General features: G+C 38.1%; 1 protein-coding gene across 1 annotated transcript in view; it reads right to left on the bottom strand.

Annotated features, from left to right (window-relative positions):
- Positions 1 to 823: 823 nt before the first annotated feature.
- LOC122529266 (UPF0489 protein C5orf22 homolog) overlaps positions 824 to 26,472 on the bottom strand; it is a 558,593-nt gene continuing 532,944 nt past the window's right edge. The window contains exon 4 of the mRNA XM_043655214.1: positions 824 to 1,022. Coding sequence (XP_043511149.1) covers positions 824 to 1,022 — 199 coding nt within the window. The remainder of the gene's footprint in view (positions 1,023 to 26,472) is intronic.

Below are 26,472 nucleotides of genomic sequence, written 5' to 3'. Positions count from 1 at the left end.
AGGAGGGAACGGAGGCTAGAGAGAGCGTAAGTGGGGCCAAAAGTACATCGTGCGGCTCGCGGACCGCCATAACCTTTTATCAGTTATCTAATTAGCCGTTGCATTTAATTAGCAACCGGAGGAGAGAGCCGAGAGATAGAACAGGCAGCGTGCGAGACCGACGGTTCTCTGCACGGTCGTACGTAATTTTAATCGGTGCTCACGTCAGATAACGAAGGGTCGACGGATGAACCGACATCCGCCGCGCTTGCAATTAGCCGTGTTTTTATTTATTCGAGAGTATCTGCCTCTTATTGCACCGCGCGCCGACCTCCAGAACCAGACGCCAGAAGAGAGGGCGCTCTCTCTTCTTTGATTTTCAAAGCAACTCTCGCACACAACTCTCTTCTCGTTTGCGAGTGTGTTTCGTTAGATTCGCGAGTTACCACAGAAGTTTCGCGATACGGCTGACTAGTTGAAACTAAAGGGACTGAATTTTCACTAGTTTTTTCCAATTATTCTTCTATTGTCGGAAATATTGTTCAATTGCCAAGAGTTCGCAATTATAATCTCAATTTAAAACTTTCAAATCTGTCGTCTTCACGTTACGACTTATCTCTTAACAAACGAACTAATTCTTACCCCTCGTTTCTTTTCCTTTTTTTAAAGAGGAAAGAATGCAATTAAATTCTTTGAGAAAGAAATTATTCAAGAACTTTGATCTCGATGTAAGAAGTTTCACCGAATGCAAAGACCTTGTCGTTATCATTCCGCGGGCATCGTTCGATTTAGCAACGCGAACACGCGGAAAGAATGGAACGATTCATCGCTCTGGATCACCGCGTCAGAGGCGATTTCTACTCGTTCGAGGCGAAAAGAAAACGGCGTTTGCGTAACAGAACGGTGGACGACTTACCTTCGCCGGATCCTCGATGAAGCCGCCGATGGTCATCACGTGTAGGGTAACCTCGCGCGTATTCTCCAACTCCTCGAGAGTAGAGTAGAGGCCCTCGCTGACGAAATAGGGCTCCGGGCACGTGAGCCTGCAAACGATCGGCAAATTAGATAATGAACAGGAATGCGTCAAGTTGCATCTGTCGATGGCGAAACCATAAGCCATGGCTAAGAGGCTAAACTCTTCTCTACAACCCCGAACGTATGTACGTACGTACTTTGGATAACGTAATTTAACGTTGTGTAAGAAGTCGAGCGAGTTTTCTCCATTAATGCGACGCTGTCAGTCTGTGCCGTTTTGTCGTTTGATGTGAAATCTGTCAGCGTTTGGACTCGATGGAATTGTATGTTGCAGAAAATTGTAATCAGTCATAGCGATAAATAAAGAATAATTTCACATTAAATTTTTGAAAATATAAATACGTGTAGATAGTTGAGAAACAAAAATTTCATAATTTTCTAATTCTACAGTGTGGAAAATTTTAACGACACAATTATAGTTAAATTCACTTACTTATAGTTGATTTCTAGGTATATAAATAAATTTTTAAAATTATTAAGATTATATTTAGTAGGATTAGTAACTAGAAGCTATGTTCACTTGCTCTCTAGTAATTCATTTCTAAAGGATGTTCTCATTTCAGAGAGACCAATCAGAGATACATAAAATAATTGTTGCGATATTATATTCATAGATCTTTAGTCGTTGAAATTGCTATATAACACGGCTTACACGTGAAAGCCTCTAACAGTTTTAGTTTCAAAGTATGAGCTTGTGTGTTAGAAACTAATCCAATTTAACAATGCCTTCTTGAAATAACTATGCTATACATATTGTGTATATCATTTTTTTCAAAATCTACAATTATTTACGTTTTTTTCTCACGACAAATAAGTTTCTGAGATGTTAATTAATCCGAATAATATAAATTTGATAATTTATATTATTCAGTTTAATTTCTGAATTAAATCACTAAAAAAAAAATTACGTTTCTTTCTTGCGACAAATAAATTTCTGAGATACTGGAATACCATTTAATCTGAAATAATATAAATTTGATAAATATATAGAAAATGTAATTGATCAATGTAATTCCTGAATTAAGAATTACAAAAAATACCAAACCGAACGCCAGGAAGAATTGGTAGCTCGTCGAAATCATTCCTACCCATAATTCTGGTACGAAGTTCCATTACATAAAAATTTATGTTCCTCTCTCTCGAAACTGCGGCATTCTTACAAAAGTATATACCCGAGAATATCGATATTATTGCCAAGGAAGAGAAACGTGTGTAGTATCATCATCGCGAAGAGCCAGACAAAAAAAAAAAAAAAAGAAAAAAGAAAAAAGGAAGAAAGAAAAAGAGGGAAGAAGAGAAAGTGTGAAGAGAAAGGGAGGCGAAAGAGGAAGGGCTGGACGTATTCTACTCGGCTTCGTGCACCAGAATGTTCCACAGTTACTCGGCCGTTCGAAATTTTCGAGACTCTTCCGACAGCGGCGAGAATCACCCTCGAAATTGATGTTGCCTAGCCACGCGATCTCTCCGGGCCACTCGAGAAACCAGTGCTCGATATTTCTCGCCTGCTCCATCCCCTTTTTCCGCCACTCGAACAAGACGCTGTGTGTGCGAACATATTTATTACAGCTGCCCGTGACCCCTGCAGCATACTTTATTGGTTACAGCCTCATAAATAGGATGTTTTGTCGAGATTCATCTCGCGTTATGCTCGTTGTTGCTCGCAAAATGACTTAATACCGCAAGATTGATTACGTGTGCAATGTTAGCGAGTGGTAACTATGATCGTACTGAAATTTCAGTACCTTCTCTGGAAATTTTAAGAAACTTTTTTTTTTTTGTTTCTCATTTTGAGTGATAAAGCATCGAGAGCAAACATGAACCGGCCGTATGTTCTTTGGATGTGAATTTGCGCTTTCGCTGTACTAATCGTTTCTTTCCTTCGAATTAAATTTCGATAACACGACGAAATTGAATGTAACACGTTAAATAATTATTTCGACGTTATTATTCTTTGATATTGTTACAAAAATATGAAATCTTATTTTCACAGTGTAGAAACGTTTAACATCACGTATAGAAATATTTACTGCATATGTAAGAATTAGAAATCTCCAATTCCACTGAAATTATATCACGTACGGATTCCTCGTCGAGAGAAGTTTCATTCCTCGCGAAAGCACAAATTAATTCATCTTTGAAATGAATTTTCCAACCTGGGCGACTATCTGTCTCCGGACGAGAGAGAATTTATATATAAATCGTTGCTCTAACGGCGGCTCATTAAAACCTGTGTACCGTAAAGATCAAATCGCGTCCGCTAATTCCGCTAAGTACATTTCCTAATGCGCTCTCATTGGAAAATTTACGGCTGTTAACAAAGGCTCGCGCAGAACGGAGTGGCATTAACAAGCGAGATTGGGCCGCTAAGCCGTTGGAAATTGACCGCTAAAGCGATAAATCAACAAATGCAACGATAATAAATGAAAAAGCGGCGCACACTTTCGCCAAGCCAGTCTTTAAAACACGATCGCCCCGTTTTCAATTATCGGCTACGGAGTTACGCTGCCAGCAAACAAACGCTGCCGGTCTCCTAGTCAGGCGCTTTGGATCCTTTTCAATTAGAAACGGAGTGTGAAAATTAATTACCACCGGCCCGAAACCGGTCCGGCCACGAAATACTCCCACGCGATCTTTACAAGCCACCGCGCCACGGTTCCGTATAATTAACAATTTATACGAAGCAATTCACCGATGGCCTTTCGCGTGGCCACGCAACCGATAGATCCCCAATCGATCCTCCAATCGATCAGCCGCCCACGTGGCTCCACGATGAAATCATACACGCTTTAAATATCAAGATCCACGGACGGACGGTTTTTTTCTTAACGTCGTCGTATTTTTTAAAGATACAATTTGTTTGTTTTTTTCTATTTGTTTGTTTTTTTCTATCAGATGAAATCAGAGTAGGATTTTTATTTTATACGAAAGTGAAATGATTAACACTGGAACTTGTATCAGGGAAATAGGCAAATGTTTTATCTATAAATATAAAAAACTTAATTATTCAAATCTGTGAAAATGTATCGTAAATGTAATTAAAAAGGTCGTGCAAAGGTTATAAAATTTGTCACTTTCACCACTTTGCTAGTTCTAGTTCTAAATCGTCTAATTATAGAATTTAAAAGTTTAAATTGTGCCATTGTTGCAAAGAGTATAAATGAATAAAGAGTATAATGATTAGATCGAGCGTAACGAGCAAATCTAGTTATTCGAAATTAGAAATCTTGGAGGTTGAAAAATTTAGGAATCAAAAAATTTAGATTTAAATTTAGCAAATTTACAAGGATACGAAAACAGAGAAGTCCAAGAATATAAACGGAAGTTTGCATCGGCAACTGAGTAACAAGGCTCAAAGGAAAATTTCAGCGGGCAGATGGGGAAGAATTTGATTAAATAGTAATTATTCCGAGAATTCTTGGACCGTTCATTAAAATCAATCTTTCCGCGTAACGACTTCGACGCCTGTAATTTCCAATGTCCGTAATTGAAATTCGTCCGGTTATCCTGATTCTCGATCGATTTTACAGCGTCGATGAATCTATAATTAAATAGCAAGAAAGCCGAAATTGAAATCACGATTTTTACGGCGGTCATTAATTAAAAAAGTATTAATTACAAAAGAAACAAACCGATCGTAAAATGAGCCCGACAGACGAGGAGAGGATACGATTATTTCTCAAGATATATACGCAATTCTCGAGCACGCTGTTGGAATTAGTTTCGTCGATTGACAAAATTATCGTCGCAGACGTGAACTCGGCGATTTCTGCCCGTTTTCCATTAAAGGCCAGCTGATTGAACGTAACTTCGACTTTGAAAATGAAAATTGTTCGTAATAAATACCGTTTAACCCTTGTCCCCCGGGATTAATTTACAAACGAGCATCGTGATCGCGAAAAACGCAAAGCGCGTACACCACTAACGATCGCACCTCGATGGCTCATTATTTTATTCCTTGCGTTTCCATGAATCATCGCTTCGTTATGGGCTTCGACGTCTGCCAATGAAATCGATTACGCGAAATACGTGTTTCCAATTATATTATTTTCGCGCAACGAGATAATCGGCATGTAGCTTTGACAAGCACATTAGTCAAGATTAAAGTATTCAATTTTCAACGTATCTTCTTTCTCTCTTCTCAACCGTGATACTATTAGATCACCTGATTCTTTCAGTATTTAATTTTCGTTAGGTGTGATTTAAAGAACATTCGAAGAAGATTCTTTTTCCGTAAGTGTTTCAGGAACGATATAAAATTACCAAAAATTGTTACGAGAAATGTTAGATTAGAATGTCAAAGGAAATTTAACATTCACAGACGAATGTTTTTGATTCTAATTCGAAATTATGTAGACACGTTATAGCCAACTAAAAATGTCAAAATTGATGCAATTGATAGTGAAACATGCTGTGGATGTAGCTGTAGTTCTTATTGTATCTTATAAAACATCAAATAAAATGAAGAATCAAAACGATATTCTCCATATCCTCACTTCATGATTATATAAAAAAATTACTAATAAACTAGAGTAAAATATAAAATAAAATAACATTAAATTTATTGAAAAAAAATTACATATATAAAAAATATTAAAATTAAATTTAATATTATACGATAATTTTTCAAATAAACTAAATTTAAATTTATAATGATAATTCTAAAAATTAAAATTATTATAATAATTAATCTATTTGAATAATAATTTATTTCTTTCTAAAAATCCATTACGTAATCCAATCCGTTACTCTCTGATGGGACTTTTGGACATTTACGTATGCTATCACATACAAGTATCACAGGTAAGTAGCTGAACTAGTCCGAATTCCTTCGAGTTCTTATTTATTAAATATTTCAGTATAGTTTCCACGACGGCAATAATAATAACGATAACTGGAAACGAGACAAGACCGTACGATTCAAATGACCACACAAATCTATAATTTATTCGCCGAGATAAAAAGGTTATGTATTGTGAAATAAGCCGTGTGCGTAACGACACTGAAATGGGTAGAGTCTGTGCTTTATTTACTTCGTGCCAATAAAATGGATATGGCAACACCGTGTGTCTATACAGAGTGATCCGTTTGTTGTAAACATTCTCTTTTAAACATAATAAACTTGTATAATTACGAAATAATTTGGGGAAACTGAAGTAGATAACAAGTAACATTAGTAGCAGAAGAATGGCACATTTAAAAAAAAAAAAATTGTTTGAGACCATAGGAACAGTGAAAGCTCTCAAATTTCAACAAGAAATAAACAGAAACAACAGTTTCACAGTGTACTGCTAATTATACGGACTGTCTCATTTATCACCGCTGTTAATTCTCTGAAAATTTGCAAATACCCCCTTTAAAAAAAAAACTCCGCTCGTATCCTTCATAAATACGAGAACAATGCAAGACAGTTATGTGGTATTTCGCGTACGTTATAACGTGATAAACAACTCGAGACTTGGCCAGTTTAATGGCTCGCAATATATATGTATATATATATATACACACGTATATGTAATTTTATAATACCACTGAAACTGAGTAAGAAAATATTAAATTCAGCGGGAGCAGTTGTCACGTGTAATTGCCGCTTGTGCATTTAATTACCCCAAGCAGTTACGAAACCAAAAGACAGCGAAACGAGGCAGTAAAATATTATCCAGTGAAGCAATTAAAGAATCGGCCTGTGAGCTTCCAACAAAGAGAAACGAGATGTCACGTCGTTCAAGAATTAAAAGTTACTGTTCTCCGTCCATTCGATTAAGAATTACGTAACGGATCGATTAAATGAAATTACATCGAGCTTCGTTTGTTCTTACCACTCTTATTATTCTCGTCAATTATTTATAATTTACATATTTAGAACCAGAACTTGTAATTGACACTCATAGTACAAATCTATGACATGGAATAATCTCAATAATGGAATTCCATCGCTGGAAAATGTTTTAAAACGCCAGAAGTTCTTATAATTCGATATAAAGTTGAAAATGAAAGTGAACAAAATACGTGGTTCGAGTAACATCGACGAGCTTCGAATCTCGAGTCTGAAAAGTTTCGATAAATTTTGAGAGCGTTCCCACAAGTTTTGGAAATCTTGAAAGTCTTAATACTATGTTCGAAAGCCTTAAAAAAGTTGACGCTTAAGTTAGTTATAGTATATAGCAAAGAATGTAAATTTCTTTCAATAAAAAAAAAATAAATTTCTTCATACATGTAAGAAATTATGTTGTCAGATTTAAAGATTTAAAGATGAATACGATACTCACTACGGAGTATACAGAATACGAACAAGGCGATTCGATATTACATTTACAAGAGAAATCGAAAATAAAAGTACCATTTAAATTAAGAATTACGTACTTATTAAAATAACATTCACTGAAACACGGATCTTGTTCTCTGACCGATTGGTGGCGCATAATGAGACGACGAATGGATCTAACGACGCTCGTAAACGTACGAAAGCAGAGATAAATAATCATATCAATAAATCACTTTATGTTAATGTCCAGCGAACATGTGTCCCATTTATTAGATGGAGAATCGTAAGGAAAATATTTTCAGTGTGACACGCGCGTTACGTCGAACATTGTCGTTGAACACGCATAATTCTCTGACATTATTATCTTAAGCTATTTTTACAAGCGACAGCGGGACTTTCTTAAAATTTCTTACGAGACAGCCGGGTTACGTTTTCCGTTTTATTAACAGAACGTGTTAATTGTCACAAAGCTTGATGTCCGGAATTAATTAGGCTGAAACGCAACGAACGTATCGTGTTAAAATGTTGTACATGTGTTCGTGGGTGTTTCGGTGGCGTTGGTTTCTAAACGATGACGTGGCCGCCCCGTCTGTTTCGTCGACACGAACTGATGGTGAAATTAGTAGTAACGCGAAAATTTTGAACAAGAATAACTACTGTGTATAAAGAAAAAGATTATCAGTCACTATTTTTTTTTTTTCTTGTTATACTTGAAATTAATTCTTTCTTTAATGATAAGTTGGAGAGACTAATTATTAAAAATAAAAATTTGTAAGTGCTATACTATAATGTTTCAAATACTACAATAGTATCATTAAATGTTCACAATGTGATTATGTATTTACGAGTATTTCTCTATCTGTACACCATTTTTCCAGCGAAATTTCTCCTAATTAAAAACTAGTAAAAGAAGAAAGGAAAAATCAAACACTGTTAAATAAATATGTCACTTTACGAAATTATTTTCACTCCAAAAAGAAGAAAAAGAAAAAGAAAATTCACAATAAAATAATTCCATGTTTCAGGTTTCCAACTTCCAAGCATGTTTTTCTACACGGAAAAATTCGGATCGGTTCTAGCGGCAATTTAGAACACGCGTGAAACTGATTTCCACATACGAGCACCCACACGAGATGGCAGGAAAACATGTGGGCGCCTCTATCAGCCATACCAATGTAAGTACGAACAAACTGCTTTCTCTGACGAAATAACATAAAAATTTCGTGAATCTTGTGAATAGTGGCTTGCTTATCCTGTAACATCTCGAGGCTTTCGAAAAAATTTTCAGCTGTCTCATCTGTCGTTTATCGAATAATTATATAAATTTCACGGTGACAAGAGAACTGACACTGATTCTAATATGATAAAGAATCTAAGCTGTTAAAAAAAAAAAAAATGTCGTATGTTCTATCCTTGTCATGTATAATAGACATTTTTTTAAACAACTCGAAACAGACGACTTCATTTTAATCTCATTTTAAATTCCATTTTAAATTCCAAATTGTTATTTCAACAACATATAAATCGATATGCTGTTTGAAAAAAATCACGTGACTGTGGTAGTGGTTACCATAGATAGTTATGTATTGTGGAATAAATATACATACTGTTTCTATGGAAGGATAAGTGTGGTGAGAGTGTGCATATAATTGTGGTGTGGTGTGATTTGAGTGTTTGATATATTTCATGGCAGAAGAAAGAACGAATGAGAGAGATGTATGCGAGAACAATTGAGAGCGAGCATGGTGACGAGAAACAGTTGTGATCGGGAAGATCCCCAGACGCAAAGCATGAGAGACGTGATAGAGAGTGAATCGATAAGAGTTAAACATTATATGTGTTTCATAATTTATATTAAATCTATCAATAATCAGTGTGTTTGTCATTCGATCCACTAACAGTTACAACGCGTATAAATGTGAGATGTAATTTCAAAGTATTTCGTATAATTTTATATAAATTTATACTTTACAAACACGTAGAAACGACGATTGAACAATTATTCAGAGAATTAGAAAGTCTCGATTATTTACATTGGGTCCACTAAAAGAACGATTAACATAATAATTTGTTTTGAGGAACGCGTCTAAAGAAAGTGAACACACTGTTTTGGAAATATGTAGCTAATTTGGAAACGAATGTGTTTGCGTGACGAATTAATGTAAGATCAGTGCCGCAAATCTTTCCAATGTTGGTGCTTCATAATTTTAATCACAGCTATCTTTCAAATTACGTACCGACAAAATTATCCCAGCTTTTTATAATCCTATACAAATTTTCGTAAATGCCCAAACCCCAAGTTTCGAACATACACAAATAAAAAAAAATTTTTTACATTTCAGACAGATCTAGCGAGTTTTTCGCATACAATACACATTTCACAGTAATTTAAAAATAATTTAAAAAATTTAACTTTAAACGAAAAAGAAAGACTCAGTAACAAGCGTATAATTGTTTCGTGCGTTTTTTATTCAAATAATTGAGTTACTATGGAATTTTTATTTATTTTTTACATATAAAGAGAACAGGGGTTCCGAAATCTGATTATATCATAATTCAATAATGTATTTCTGTTCACATGCAGTTGTGTTTTTCTTGCCAAAAGAAAGGAGGGAAAAAAATTTCATGATTTCACAAAACGAAAAAATTACATTAAACCCAAACGTCACAGCGCGATGCGTGAAATCACGAAACGTTGAAAAATACACGAAGCTAAATAAAAATCGTCTTCAGAAACAAACATCACGATCGCCAAACGGCACAAACGCCAAATATTCTTAATCTTGTATTGCGTAAGCCATCATTCGAATTCTCTGGTCGCTCAACTACTGGATAAAACAGACTATGCCCGTAGATTAAAAAGATTTTATCTTCTCAAACTGTACATTCGCTCACACAAATCAAACATTCTGTAACAATAAATTACACTTCCATGCCATTCTATCACGTCGTCCTAATTATTTATATTTCTCTCAGGAGAAATGTACGCCCTTAAATAAAAAAAAAAAAAAAAAAGAATCCTATGTCCAAGGATCGTTACATCAAATGCAGATATCAAATCAGCACGTACGTGACTTTTCGGGAAAGCAAAGATCACGGGCTCCGTGCACTTTGCACGCAGCTGTGTCTGCACGTTTCGAGTTAAACGAACTTTTGCCCGTTGCGCGCTCGTTACCATTAATCTTCGGCCGCTCGCCGCGAAAGAACGGGCCCTGCTTCCCGATAATTCGTTAATCGTCGCTTAATTACCCGGTCGATCGGCTTAACGATTCACGCGTGCGCGACTGGGCCCTTTCGACCAAACGAAATCACCACCGAGTGGCCCACGTGCCACGGCTAATTACGAAATCGATTCGCGTTCACCTCTTTATCAATCTTTCCTTCTCCTTTCGTCTTTGACTCGCGCGATACACACTCTCTCCGTTTCACTGATTTTCATCTTCCTTTTTTTCGTTTGCTTGAGATACTTTTGCTGGAGGAGATGATTGAAAAGAGGTCGACGTGCGTAATTGATGGTGTTTTAAAAGGAGAGGTGGAGAAATTTTAAGAGGTGAACGTGAATTGTATAGGTTGATACATTGGATGGAAATTTTCTGTGGAATCTGTTTAATAAACAGAAATATTTGTAAAAGAAATATTTGTAAATTGCTCAGAAGAAGAATAATAATATCTCAACCGATACTGAACGTGTTTTATTTGTCAATTGAGCCTCAACTGCAACAAGTTGGCTTTCAGATAGTCATAACGCTTCTAGATTAATGCATTCCAAGATATTTTACTTTATTTTACTGTATTTTATACGACACGCGAAAGCAAGTAATTGATTGTGTAATGCTATCAAAGTTGTTAGAGTGATAAATGATTCAACAATACAAACTGAGGGTTAAATATCGCAACCACTGTCTATCAAACTCGTTAATTAAATATCGTGTTTCCTCATCATGTAAATTAATATACTTTGTTGTATAAATCAATTCCAGTGTAATTATCTGCCGACTTAATTGCGGTCTGCTGTTTCATATAGCTAACGGATGATTTTAATGCAACCACTTTAGAAATTAGCTGTCACTTTAAAACTCACGGTCCTGTTTTGCATCGCGACTTAACGTGTTTTCTACGCAGAGAGGGCCCTATCGTGATTGACATTAAACGAAATATTGAAACGTCGATAACAAATCCCCAGTCATGCTTGTTAACTTGTCAACTGGAAAAGCCAGGTTCACTCGTCACTCGTTACGACGCAGCAATTTATCTACTGGGAGATCTGTCTGTCCTGATTATAAGTTTCTAATTCTTCGATTAAAGAATGCCTCAATATGCGCTGCAGCCAAGTAAGACGATTCGCCTATGCGATTAACTATCCAGCAATGTGGCATTGCGCTTTCGATGTTTCACATATTTCTAAAATAAATGTCAGAGTGTTTACAGTAATCACGCACAGCTAGAACATCTTCAGATAATAGAAAAAAGTTTAACACTAGAACTACCAAAGTGATCAAAATGACTAATTTATAATTTCCTATGGAAATTTCACATATTTACAGCAGTGTATTTTATACTCGAGTGACTTTTAATAAAATATAACAATAGAAGCATGTGTATCATTTATATTGAATTATTAACCTTTTCTTGTTACCTTGCGCTTGAATTTCTTTGCTATAAATATTATACTTTCTCGTCGGTGGTTCTAGTATTAAAAACCTATGAGAAATAGAATGAAATGGAATAAGGGGTAAAAAAATTTATCAATCGTATTAAAATTCCAATAAACTTAAATTTGAGTCGAATATTCGTCACTCGTCGGAAGCACTAATGTGAAATTTATCTGACGTCTCTTGTCGTGTGGCATGCGTGTGCCAGTGACCAGGCATTTAAAACATCACGCTAGTCAGAAGCCGCGATGCGGGCAGTATTATGGAATCAATTTGCTAAATGGACAGGGCAGAGGGCGAGGATAGAGCAGAAAAACGAGAAACGACCGACCGGTGGCAGGGAAGGTCGAGGGAAAGACGCGAAGAAACGCAAAATAGGCAGGACACATGGGGGAGGGAGGCCACGAGGGAGTCAACACGTGGCCGCACCCTGATTTCACGCATGCGACGACTCGTGCAGAGGAGGAAACCGAATGGTGGAGTTATTTTGCCTCCTCTGACCGCGCGTGCACACGTGAAACACGCTGCGGTCACGACTGATTCATAGGCTCTCCGGCGTCACCCTAATCCTGCTCGAACGTTTTATTAACACGACGATGACCCTCTAAATAGTGTTACATTAGCTCGCGAAATGGTTCAAACGTCCATCGTAGAAAATCTATATTGCGTGCTGTGTAAAACGCAAAATTTCGAAACTTCGTTTGCATTGTGATAAAGCATTGTAAAACGCATGTTGAAAAATTTGATGATGAAAACTCTGATGATGAAAAATTTATATGAGAATTTGTAACTATTGCAAAATTGGTATATTTAGATATAAAAGGTTCGTATAATATAAGTATAGTATTATAATATAATATTATATTATTTTATAATTAATATTATATTATAATATAATATAAATAATCTCACTGTGCGTATATTGAAATTTATTAAATAGCTGCACTTTTTGATTTCTATACATCTATACTTTTGGATAACTGAATGTTTACAATGAAATTTCAAAATTATATGCGTGACACGCATAGTATATTCATAAAAGGTGCCAACGAGGGTTCTCTTCTTTTTCTTTTCGAGGACATAACTGAAGTTGTCGGCACTTGGGAAGGAAGCTGAGTGTTTGCGGTTATGCGAAGTTTATTTGGTTAGTCCGCGGATGGTGCGTTTCAACGTAGAATATTGGCACTCTTTTTTTTTTTCTGAAGTAGCGAACGTATTTTTTTCGGAACATCGAACGTATGATAAATGACAGAAATGTGCATATTGGTAAAAATTTCAAAGCAAGTAGAAGGTGCGAATACACACATTCGCGCAATTCAAGAGAGAACATGCTTGTTCGCTCGTTACGTACCGTGACATATGTCCAAATATTTAGCACATTTATACCCTGCGAAACACCAATTAAGGTGATTACATTCAGATAGAAGAAAAGGCATGCATGCGACTGGATTGTTCAAAGTAATTAATTAGTCTATCGACATACCGTATCAGGTCCGAGTACTATTTATAACCACTACGCATATCAGAAACCTGATTTATTATATCCCAGTGAAACGAGTAATCATACCAACTTCTAAATCTAGATATTATCTGATACTTTACTTCATAATCACTACCATAAATGTCAAATATTCAAGAATAATTACTGCCGCATGAACTTCGACCAACGGAATCATCAGATTATTAGAATGTAAATTAAATGAAAAGAGGAAACCAAAGATTAGAAGATAAAAATAAAAGCTGAAACGATCTTCTCCAACACGAAAAAATGTAATATTGCTCCGTCCGTATGAAAAATATGTCAGAATCAAAATTAGTACAATCAAAATTCTACTTCAAAACTATCTTCACCACCAGTTTATCCTGAATTCACTAAGCGTTTTATTCTGTTTATTTCGAGAATGTGCACTAGTGTGCTTAATTATTTCTAGGCGACGACGAGCATACTCGACGAAAACACAGTAAATATAATTGCTGTAAGATTAAGCTAAATTATAAATTGAAATATTTTTAATTTCATTGGTTTTATTTTTTTGTTCTGTTGCTGTCCTTGAAATATTCTAAAATGTGCTAAAATTACAAATATATATATATATATATATATAAGTTTTTTACCTAAATTTTACAATAAATAGCAAAAGCGAATTTCTCTTTCTACACGACGAGTATACTCGACATAAACGCTTAAGAGGTTAATTTTCCCATTCGATCGAGAGATTTTCCTCTGTGATTTAATCACGCACCGGTGATAATTTCGTTATTAAAGTGAGGAGGACGAGCCATAGTAACCCAATTAGTTATCTCGATCGTCTACCAAGCAAAGCTTAAGACTCCATTATTCCCACCCAGACAACCGTGTAACCAATTCGTTTCCTCTCTACCTGGCTTTCTGCGTGTTCGTACGCCCGCTAATTGTCCACGTACATTGTTCTACGCGCAAAATCATGCACGCACACGCGTAAACGTAATACCCGTCGGCTAAGAAGCCAGCTGGTATTAGGTGGTAAACGCCCCGAGTGTCTACCGGGTGGTCCACGAGACGGATCTCGTAAAGCGAAATGTTAAGCTCTCGATCTTCCTGGACGATCGATCATTTTAGATTGCATCACGAGGTGGTGTGTGATGCAATCTATCGTCTGGAGAACGACAGTCACGTGCAGCCAACTAGCCGGGGAATTTCGCTTCGTTGGAATGAACTCTTCTCTTGTCACCGACCGATTTGATTGGAGGTAATCTCATTATCATGCTTGCGCAAAGATTGTCCACGCGAGAAGATTGTGTCTATGTTGGCTGTCACGGACGTAGATACTTTATGTTTATGTCTATTCGTGGTGACTTTTTGGTCGTTTTAGTTTATCGTTTCTCGATATTTTAAACGAGGAGGTAAATCAACACTAAAACCACCGATAACTAGAGTATATTCTTTGTAGAGAATATAAAAAAATTAAAGTGCAAGGTAGAAGAAAAAGTTACGAATGAACAACAAACGTCTATTAATACATTTTATTAAAAATCACTCGAATAACTGAAATTTCCATAGAGAATTATAAAATTGGCCACTTTTATAGTTCCAGAGGGTGACTTTAACAATAATTTCAGAAGCAATAACATTATATAAACTTATTATATATCACATCTACTTATTATATATTACATCAAAAGATTGGTACTCTACAGTGTCAGAGCAAAATGTATCACTTGCTCTTGATAAAAATACAGTATTATTGATGAAATATTGAATACAGTAATATTGAAAAAAATACAGTAAAGAAGCACTGACTTTTGTTTTAAATGCCTAATTAGTTCACATGCACGTCACGGTAAAATTCAACTGAATTCACTGAACCTTGTCCAACGATTTTGTTACACCTATTTCCACGACACTCTGTAGAAGATAGCATGCCGTATCGCGAGTTTATACAACTCGCAACGATTTCTCGATGGCAATACAAATCGCCTGATTAGCCGGACACACCGTTGTCGATTCACGTCAGCTTCGATGTTAATCGATCGATAAAAATATTCGTCCGCGGCGCGTCGCCTTCAATCCACAGCCACTTGACCGACACATACTCCCAGCCATTTTGAGATCGAACGATTCTTTTCCTCCTCTGGCCACGAAACTTTCAACGTTCTCGTTAAACAAACATGACGCGCGTTAAGCTGCGAATTAGCATTTTTATTATGCCTCGCAGCCTCTCATTGGGCTTTATTGCTCCTTGGCCGAGTACATCCTGCTATCCTTGAGTAAACTTTAGTTTTCGAAAAAAAAAAAAAAGAAGCAAAAGAACCGTACGATGCGAAAGAACAGCGAACGTACGATAACGCAGAGTCGCTGAAGACGTATGTAGTACGTATGCGTGAAATTGAACGTAATCAGTTATGACGAAGTTAGAAAAAAAAAAAAAAAAGATAGTAGAGATAATAATTGACAACTTAAGGATTTAATTTAATATTGTTAATTGGAGGTGCATAAATTTTATCAAAGCACGAGAAAGTAGACACAGGAGAGAAATTAATTTGTAGAAATATTTGATAATAAAAATTGCTTCTTCTTTTAGCGAAATGTTATAATTTGAAATAAAAGTTGACTGTATGTCTGTGAGATTGTTTGATATTTGTAACAACTTTATCCGGAAGCGAAACTCGATCGATTCGTTCGTTCAGTGATGATTAAGCTTCAAGTAGAGATTTGACAGTTTATCTAAAATTGCAGTCAATTTTGCGAGTGGAATACGCTAAAGTAAAGTTACTCACGAGTTCAGAGCCATGAGAGCCTATATTTTACGTGATTACAAGCTCCAATAATTTGAATAACAAGGAAACACTTAGTTCCATTTGAAGCTCATTAATCAATCGTAAAGCCTGAGGAACGATAATTTCAAAGAAAATGATCCCGCTATCGTTATGTTTATCATCTCGAGTACACGATCGGGGGAACGATAAAAAAAACATAAACGAGAAGAAAGAAGCGGGGAATGAGGTAAAGGAAGAAAAACGAGATGAAAAGCCACGAAAAATGCCTACGGGAGTAATAAAGTCGATGCAACGCTATCGCAAGAGAATCGTTTAACTGCATTATTAAACTTTATCTCTCTGTATCATAATTACAGCGTTAATTTAAATACATCCGCAACATTTAATTCAGAGTCTTTATCTTTAACAAGACACTTTGCCGATCGTCCTTAAAAGTACTTGTAACATACTTAATTTAAATTTAATCTCAGGCAAACCGAATATTTTTCACGGTTTTCATTAACGAAATGAGGAAACAGTTAAATTTTACATTTTCTTATTTTCCACATTAGGAACTTTTTCAAACTCAAAAACACGTCATGTTTATCGTAATTCCGCTACTGTTGTTAGGACTCCAGTCTCAGAATTCCACCAACTACAAAATAATTTTGGATTTCGAAGATAAAATTAAACCGATGTCCTTCATAACTTCGACAAACAACAGTGAGTCCAAACGCCTGATAATCTTTCAAATTTCAACATCCCCGCGGAGAAATTTGCAAAGAAATTTGCTTCGGTATTATTCCAAATCTTCCAATTAGCAACTCCTCTAAGCAAGTACGAACTTACTCGTGGCAATCGTGAAACTCGACGAAACTTCAAGCTGATCTAAAAATGAGCATTTACATAGAAATGTCTCGCCGTGTAGCGTACAGAGACAACCGTAACAGCGAGCGTTTACAAATTAACTTGCAAATGGTCGGTCGGTCGATCAAGTGGCTGGAAAAGCTTGGCCGTAAGTTTCGCCAATGGTGGCACCGACTTGAATGGATAATTGCGTTCTGCCCGGTGGAAAACTTGTTATTCAAAGGAAAAACAAGCCGGCTATTCCTGGCCTGGTGGATAGCTGGCAATTAACGCAAAAGCAAACAGCCAGGAAATTACGTTTCTACGGCGGTGCCTTTATCGTTCACGACCGCGCGAGTCCGAGAGGATTTTCCAGCGATTAGCCGTCGTGTGGAACGGGCCATGATGATTACAATCGAAAAGTCCTGTCGTTAATTCAATTAACGACCGTTAATCATCGACACGGCTCGTATACGCTCGAAATTTTCACGCAACTCCGTCGACTTATATGGCACGCTGGCTGAAAAGAAGTATTCGAACGCCCGCCATTAAAAGTACCATAAATGTACATAACGTATTGCGCGCGTCGTGTGAAACTTCGTTTTGAGATTTCATTGGCATGGCAATGACAAACAAGCTGAGTCATGAAAATCAACACGTAGACGTGTATAAAAATGACAAAACATTTATTGCAAACGTGTATTTGACGAAACATCGCTGCAGAGCATAAATGGTCATAAACGAGGAGCGAGTTTTAAATATACTATAGTTTCATTAAAACAGATTGGTTGATGCAAACGTGACATAATGGAAAGTAAGAAATCGAAAGTTTCCCGTGACGAGTGTCGGAATATTTTCACAAACTTAGTTTAAATAATCGTCACAGTTAAAAAAAAAAAAAAAAAAAAAAAAAAAATATGGCCCAACTGAAAATTTCTGAAGACCCAAGGGAAATTGACTTCGAAATCGAAATCAAAGCTGGAGCAACGTAAAATTAACCTCCTCGCGATCGGTCGTCCCTTTCTAAAACAGCCGTTCGCCGCTAATGTAAAATGCATCGTCTTCGTCGACCGGTGTTACACGCGAGATCGCGATTGCGTCGGTGCTCCGCCGCGACCTGGCCATTGGCAACGTAACGAGTGTCATTAAGCGACGTCCACTTAATTCAATTATTATCATACGCGCGTTGCATGCTCTCTGCCCCTCTCTCCTTTCTTTTTCCCTTCTTTCCATTCGTCCGGTTCACCGCGCGTGATAACCGCGCGCGTTCCGCAATCGTGATTAGAGCCCCGCACGGACTGACTAATGCAGCGGCCCGGTGAATTATTCTATTAGAGCGAAGGCGCATTAGAGGGCCGCCGAGATGGACTTTTCTAGGTTCAGCAGCGACTAATAGGACGCCCATTAGCCACGCGGCACGGCCGGCCATAAACAAGCCTACGAGGCAAGGAGACGATAATGTTCGCGAGGGTGTTACGCGGGTACAACGGTAATTCGCGTTTCGTCCGACTTGCACGTGTGACCGTCGCACCGTGCCAAACCTTATTAGCCCTTTCGCCGGCCCGTTCTAGCCTTGCACACGAGCTACCAGGGTGTGCCTGTTATGGTTTTCGATCTGCAGTGGACATTCCACCGGCAGTCTCTGGCAAACACCGCAGGATGTTGAAACAGTTCATTGGTTTCTGCGCTCGTTTCATATCGTTGCTTAATATTTCGATGGTAGGGGGATTGATCGTGTTTGGAAATTTATTCTGCGATTTTGCGATCAGAATCTTGCTAGACTAATTTTTCTGCACGCGTGATATTTCTGCTTCTGTCGTGGAAAATTTTTTTCATCATTGCAGAGAAGAATATCTATCGAGATTGGAATAATTCTAACAGTAAATGGTGAAATGTATGAAGAAAAGCTGACGTTCTGTATCGTGTCAAAAAACTTTCTCCTATTTCTTTCATTTCTCTAATACAGGTCGTCGATAGTTTTAATTTTCTCACAGGCAATTTTTCTTCATATAAGATGTAATATTATATTCGCATAATATTTCTGTTTCTGTTTCTATCATTCCTTTTTATCATACAGAAGAATATCTAGAGAATAATGTTAAGAATAATTTTAAGTGTTGGCAAAAACTTTTTCCTACTTCTTTCATTTCACTGATACAAGTCGTCGACGGTTTTAATATAACAGGCGCTTGCTCAGAGCGTGTAAATTATAAAACTTAACTATAATGAACGGTTGCATAAATTATACTCGTTAAAAGGCGAAAGTATCGAGCGTACAACAATAATTCGCTCGACTTTGACATTAACAGGTTATAACGGGTACCCGGAGGCTGATCGTGACCTTTGCTCCATCCTATTGCTGTGTCGCCCCGTTCACACCGATACCGCGATATTTTTGCAGAGAAATAAAAGTGCCCTTCCCTTGGAAAGCAAATTTGCAAGACAGCTTTCAGTAAACAGGTTAAAGAACAAATTAATGACTCTCGCAGCTCAAATTACAAGAATCTACCGATCGATGAATGAAAAAAAATAATGGCTGAACCAATCTCCTTTCGTTTCAAAAAACATCAAAGCAGATGCGAGCTACAGGGCGTAGAAACGAAACAAAAGTTTGCAAGTATAAAGCACTTGCGCGTGCAATTTACAAAACAGAACAATAAAAATTCTGTGCAACAGTGACTGTTTGATTCTTGACTTCTCATAAGAGTTATACATAGACAAATTTCCACAGATACATAAACAGACGAGAAATCATACGAAAAAAATTTTTTAAAACTCTGTAGTATTGTATACACGTGTTTTGCACGTATTTCTGTATCTTAAATAAATAACACAATCCACAGAGATCGAGATCGCCATTAAATCTCCAGGAGAGCAACCCCCTCGTTAGAGCATCAACCATAACCACTCATCGCAAACTAGAACGTCATCCCGAAGCATGTCAGAGCAAGAACCCGCCAGAAGGATTAATCCTGCCCGTTAAACGGCTCACTTCGCCCGATAAAAACCGAGCGACTTTAATAACTTAATTTACACCTAGCGTGATCGTTCTCGCAGCGAGCTCTTTTGCGGCAGGAACGCAGGGGTGGTTGATAGCGGTGGAAGTCAGCGGCTGCCACTTGCCTAAAAACGCTACGAGCGAGTCTGTTGCTTCTTTCTGTGCGACTCGAGAAGGAAAAAAGAAAGAAAAAAAGAAGGAAAGAAGGAAATCTCGCGTCGCGGCGAGTAAATTGCGAGTAATCACGCTGCTGGATACCTGGAAGTGCAACCGACAAGAAGAGGAAACTGACGCGGTCTGGAACCTAGAGAGGAAGGAAAGTCGATCCTCGAGAGACGAGAACGCGAGAGGAGACAAGTATGAAGGAGACTGGACAAGGCTTTCCCACTGAGCGCGTGGAAATCATGGGAATTAGCGTGTCGCTTGGCCAGCAATTGGGCCATCTTCCAGGCCAGCACCCGTTAAACAACGTCGCAACATCACGAGCGTAAACAGGGCATCGACGTAGCCGAGTCGTAACTCCTGCGTTTATTCGTTAGCCGATAGCGTGCCGTACCTGAAGCGTTTAAACGCTGTTAACGACGTTTTCCAGAGGCCATCCGTTTGATAGTCTTTGACTACCTACGCGAGAGATCGAACCGAACACGACCTGTGCCATCAGATGCACAAAGACGTCTCGATACGATAACAAGGCTTGTTTCGTCAGATATTTTTCGACCGGACGAAATTATATTTCCGTTTGTCGTTTGAATTTGTAAAATTCGACGACGCTCGGTCTTTGGATCTTTGAAGTATGTGAAAGCAGAGACTTTGCTCTTTAAAACGATTATAAAGAATGTTGTACGATTCCAGAAGACTTCAAAGATTGATTCCTCGATTACAGTTTGAAGATCCTTTCTTGATATTTTTAAAGTAGCGTTTCCTGAATTGAAAAACCATGGAATTAATTCGAACTGAATATTGTTCGAGAACAAGAATTCATGGCATTCAGAATGATCGACCGATCGAAATTCAAAATCCGAAATTAAAGAATAGAGTGATTATATCGAGTGATTCGAAATGAGACTAATATGATTAGTAAATCGTTATGAAATCATTTCTGTGTAGCACAACATGGAAGTGGAAAACAGTCTTTCAGATAATTACGTTCTTATCGATTCGTAAAACATTCTTATCCTTCGAAGTTTTCAAAATCACTCAGTTTAAGATCGCAAATTCTCACAGATGAACCCAGAATCGTTTTCTGTCACGATAAGATGCAAATGCGATAAGATCTGTTCAGAGATTGCATTAAATAAATATATGATATTTAATCAAATTATCAAAATTATTTCGATTATTTCGAAGTATCAAAATAATTGTTAGCGATCGGCGCATATTGCAATCAAACCACATCGACGTGTTTTTCATTTGTTCTTTACGACCGATCCATTAGCATGCAAATTATACAAGACTTTTACATTCGAAAAATAATCAATGCTGCGCAATAACCGGGTAAATTACTCGCGTAAACTGACTTCCCTCGTGCTCGTTGTTCAATTAACCCGCAATAGACGATGAACGAGGGATTTTTTTCAACGACATAAATTGAGACATTAAGTATCTAAATTAGAAAGCAACGATACACCATGTAAATTGACGTAAAATTGCATCCGTTTATCGATCGCGACTAACCAATCCATATAGAATCCACCTGTTCGATCCCAATCTGATCCCCAGCTTAATAATATATTTTAATAATACATTCAAATTTTCTGTTCATTCTCCCCCTCCCCTACGATTTATCGATCAACGTGTACTGTAATTTCAACCTTTTCTTTTTTTTTTTTTCGTTCTCGTGCAATTAACCCAGGCTCGATCGATTTTAAAAGTCGGTAGAAGGAACACATGGCTTTTCTTAAGTATCCTGGAAGGAAACGATGCGCGGAATCTCAGGTACGAGAAGCTAGCACGTTGTTTGTCCTCCGCGGTGACTGATTTGCGATAATCGCAAGCACGTTTCTCGCAGTTTCGCGCCAGGCCGCGAACAAACGACCGTCTTGTTGTGCCAAAACGTGCGACGTGCCTCGCGACGAATCGTGCTTCCGGATATTTTGATTCTTGCCACAATTGCGAAATATTGTCAGAAGGAAGAATTTTCTTGTCATAAGTCACACTAGTGACTACGCAGGAATTATAAAATATTCGAAAGCTAGAGAACTCTCTCCTCTATTTTTTAATAAAATTGAAACTATTCAAAGACGGTCGACCATTTCATTTAAAAATCATTTCCAGCCTAAATGAGATGTTAAATCACTATCTTTGCTTTTCACTCTTCAGCGTTCGTCGTGGATTCGTTTTTTAAGAAGCAACGAGAAGAAAGGAAGAAGAAGCAAGAGAAAGAATTTAGAAAAAGAGAACGCTGCAGTCGAAGTAGATATATTGCAGAAGAAGAGAAAAAGGGGGAGGGGAGGGAGGAATTCTTTGAAACGTCGTCGTTTCCGGGGCGATGCAGGCGTCTGACAGACAGAAAAGACAGCCTCGGGATTCAGTTTAATATCACGAGTTTTCTTTCACACTCGTCCAGCGAGCGACGTTCTCACGCGGAGAGTGAAAAACGAGTAATTCTTTTATCGCAATATCCTGCTGCTGGTGCCGAGCGAGAGACGCGATGAAACGCGCGGGGGTTGCGGCGATCAGAGGGATGGCAGCATAGAAAGATACGGGGGAAAAGGCTCGGCGAAAAGGTGGATACGTCGGCTGGCAAGTTCGCCAACTTTAATACCTCAAGTTTTCTCGTACGTATCTACCGCTTTCTCGCTTTCTTCTCTTCGTCTGCCGCGTTTTTTGTGCCGCGTCGACGGCCGCGTTGAATAGGAAACACGTACGTCACTACGATATGCAGGGATTGGTGAATGGTCGTGAACAATTTCGACGTCGTTTGCTGCGTGGGCTAAGTTTGAGATGAGATAAAGTATCTGTGAGATAAGGTGGGGTGGACATAAAGGAAAAGTTCGTCGATTGAGAAATACCACTGAGAAAAAATATCTTTTCACGTTGCAATATTTATATACAATTTGCACACTATGTTTTCATAAAAAAAAATCTCCGGAGAAGAAGTTTTCTTTTACACACGTGTATGTCTACGATTGGCAACACGTACGTACTATATAAAATACAATAATAAAAAATTAATCATATCTTGCTGTTTATTCTAATCAGAAGTAGTATTCTAACAGACAGATCTACCAGTGATTGTGTTAACGATTCTTATTGACCCGCCAAATTTAGTTTCCAAAAAAATGAAAAAAGATATTTCATACGGGTGAAAAAAAGAACCTGATACTAATGTGCTATTGAAATTAGCCAAGGAATACACATTCTTGCATACTGTTCATTCTAATTAAAAATAATACGACCCTGGTGTGACTGCGTCGATGATTACTTGTCGAGTTCAATTTTCAACAAAAAAGAGAAATTCAAAATGTACAAAAAAAATTATCAAAAAATTATCACTGTATATTATCGAAATTAATCAAGAAATGTACCTTCTTGTATACTGGCGCTGTCCATTCTAAATAAAAATAATACGATCGTACAGTGACCGCGTTAATGATTGTTACTAACCCGTTGAGTTCAGTTTTCAACGAAAACAAGACATTTCATACGCACAAAAAAGTACCTAATACTACAGTCGCCGGTATACTAATGAAATTAGTCAAGGAATGTACCTTCTTGCATACTGGCGTTGTCCCATTCTAATTAATAATACGATCCTATAATGAGTATCACTCAACAATTCATTTCTCAACGAAAAGAAAAAAAAAAAAAAAATTTCATACGCCCGCAAAAGAAATCTGACATTATTGTAGTATTGAAATTAGTCAAGGAATGCACATTCCAGCATACTGGCGTGGTCGTTGCAGACTGTCGGAGAAACGCAACTTGCCGGCGGCAACAAATGTCCCGTGATTCACGCGCCACGTGTATACGCGGTCGGCGTGTAAGTGCTTGCGCGTTGTCTGTTCGGGAGACCGTGTCGCGTGCTTGCTTTCCGCGGGCTTTCCAGGAACGCCTTCCCATTGTCGTGGCCGGGACGGTGCGTTGCTCGGATCCCGGATACGCGATTGTTTGTTTTACGGGGCGGGCCTCTCGCCACTGGGCGAAAAATTGCGGTACACGGATTAAGAGACTTCCTTTCAATTTCCGCGCGCGGCGCACGCGATTGTACTGTAAAAGGACAAATGGCGGCCGGGCGATATCGCCGTTCTTCCTTTGCGGTCTGTCCGCGAAAACGCACAAAGAAGGCAAAGATCTCGAGGACGCGCGAGGCTGCGGCCGGCTGATCAATGCGCGTCGCGTGTAAGCGTGTACCTCGTGCCGGAATACGGGGAATTTACATCGTTAGCGTTTAGCGTTCGCCGCCATTTGCCGGCCTCCACTCGCGCAAATAGAAATTTCGTATTAGGGAGCACACGTTCCCGTTGTATTTTGCGAGCGTTGCGCTCAATTGCGAGAGCTGCACGAACGCCGATCCACTTGTGGACACGTTACGCGTGTTTCGAAATTTCATTAAAACTGTCGTGTGAAAGTAGGACACGATAAATTTATATATGCACCAAAAGTACCATGTCTGTTGATTTCGTTGACATCAAACTATGTTTTGTCAGATAAGACAAGATCACGTTATTAAAGGCACCGACGTCCATTTACAAATTATTTAAGTTACAGAAAAAAGTAAGGTCAAATACCTAACGTATTTAGCGCTGTGTCAAAAAAATCGGATGCAAAAAGAAAAAAGCAAATTCGCGTAAAACTAAGTCTTACTTACGATTAAAATAAACGATTGAAACAAACGACGTTAAAAAGTTAACGAAATTTATATATCCACACGCGCGCATTAACAGATGTATCTATCAGACTGAATCTAAATCCAAGTCCAGGTCCGAACAAATTTTCCGACCGACGTCAGTCACAGTTTACGAAAAACTCGCGCGTCCATCCCTCGTCGATACCCCTCGATGGTGTACTCAAGAACAACGGGTTCGCTAGATAAAAGAAGATAAGAGGCGAACACGAAGACGGAAGAGACTAGACGAGTAGGAGGGAGGGCTCGAAACAGAGAAACCGTGCAGAGAAGCGAGAAAGATGGAAAGAGGCCGAGGACTCGCTGCTTCAAAGGACTATAAAAGGCTTAATCCTGGCGGCAGGAGTTATGTACGCTTAGAAGGGACGTAGATAGAATTGTGGTGGTTTATAGACGCCGTGCCCTCCGGTATATTGCAGTGTGGTTAGCGTCCTCCTTGTCCTCCTTGTCCTCCTCCTCCGTTCCACGCCGCCGTGTCTCCTTCTCCTCTTCTGGTCCGTGGAGTGCGCCGACAATGTGACATGCAATATGGTAATCACCGTGGAACGCTCTGAGGCCGTGTGTGGATGCTGGACGTCGTGGCGCGGCCTCTGAATAGACTTCCCGGGGCTCACGGGAAAGGAAGTACGACAGGCCAACGACATACGTCCCCTTTTTGCCTCCGTCACCGTTCCCCTTCCGTCCAAGCTCCGTTGGCGCACGCGGCGCATGAATCACTGGCCATTTTTTTCGCGTCGAAGGAATTGCCTTACTTCGCTATTCGGAAAAACCGGAGCTCGATTTTCGGCTGCGAAACTTTGCTTAGATAAAGGAGATCGAGTACCTTGCAAGCAGGTTCGAATCTTTTATTTCCAATGGTGCTGCTAAGAGGGATTCGAACGTTGTCTCACCAACACTTTCACAATATGAATACAATACTTTCAAGCAGACCCGAATACCGATGGATGGAACACTTCACGAATACTTCACATTATATTTCTATATAATCGGTCTAAGACAGTCATTGGTACGAGAAATCGTATTGAGTGTGTTAAATTTTTGTTTTATATTGTTCGTCGTACTTGATGTGAATTAGCTATGTCGAAGGCTCATAGAATTTGCAATAAAAATATATTAAAATCTTATCGTTGGTTACTATCAATAAAATAATCGCACAATTTCCCTATATATGTTTAAATTTCAATTGAATAGGTTTTTTAATTGTTACCAAAAAAAAAAAGAAAAAAAAACTGTCACGTTTGTAGTTCAAGAATGTTTGTATTAGAAGAATAACTCTTACGAATTTTCAAATAATGGAACCAGGTAGCTATTACTGACTATGTCGTATTGAGAAAGAAGTAGAATAAGAACAGTCCGTGTCGGACAGGCAACATCGACATAATTCGTCGCGAATCGTAACGTGAATAAGACAATTATAAATCTACAAAACATACTTGATCACTGTTATGTTTATATATTTATATAATATATAATACGTATACACTACATAATATAGTAACATTATTATTACAATTTGGTAACAATTACTCATATACTTGGTAATATTATGGAATGATAATAATATGTACATAGTGACAAAGAAAATAAACTATAAAACGTAATTCCTAGAAAAAGAAAT

The sequence above is a fragment of the Frieseomelitta varia genome, unplaced genomic scaffold (assembly GCF_011392965.1).
Source record: "Frieseomelitta varia isolate USP_RPSP 00005682 unplaced genomic scaffold, Fvar_1.2 scaffold_281, whole genome shotgun sequence".
In the NCBI taxonomy this organism is placed as follows: Eukaryota; Metazoa; Arthropoda; class Insecta; order Hymenoptera; family Apidae; genus Frieseomelitta; species Frieseomelitta varia.
Note: the sequence above shows the minus strand (reverse complement) of the source record. Positions and strands in the feature narration are given on the sequence as shown.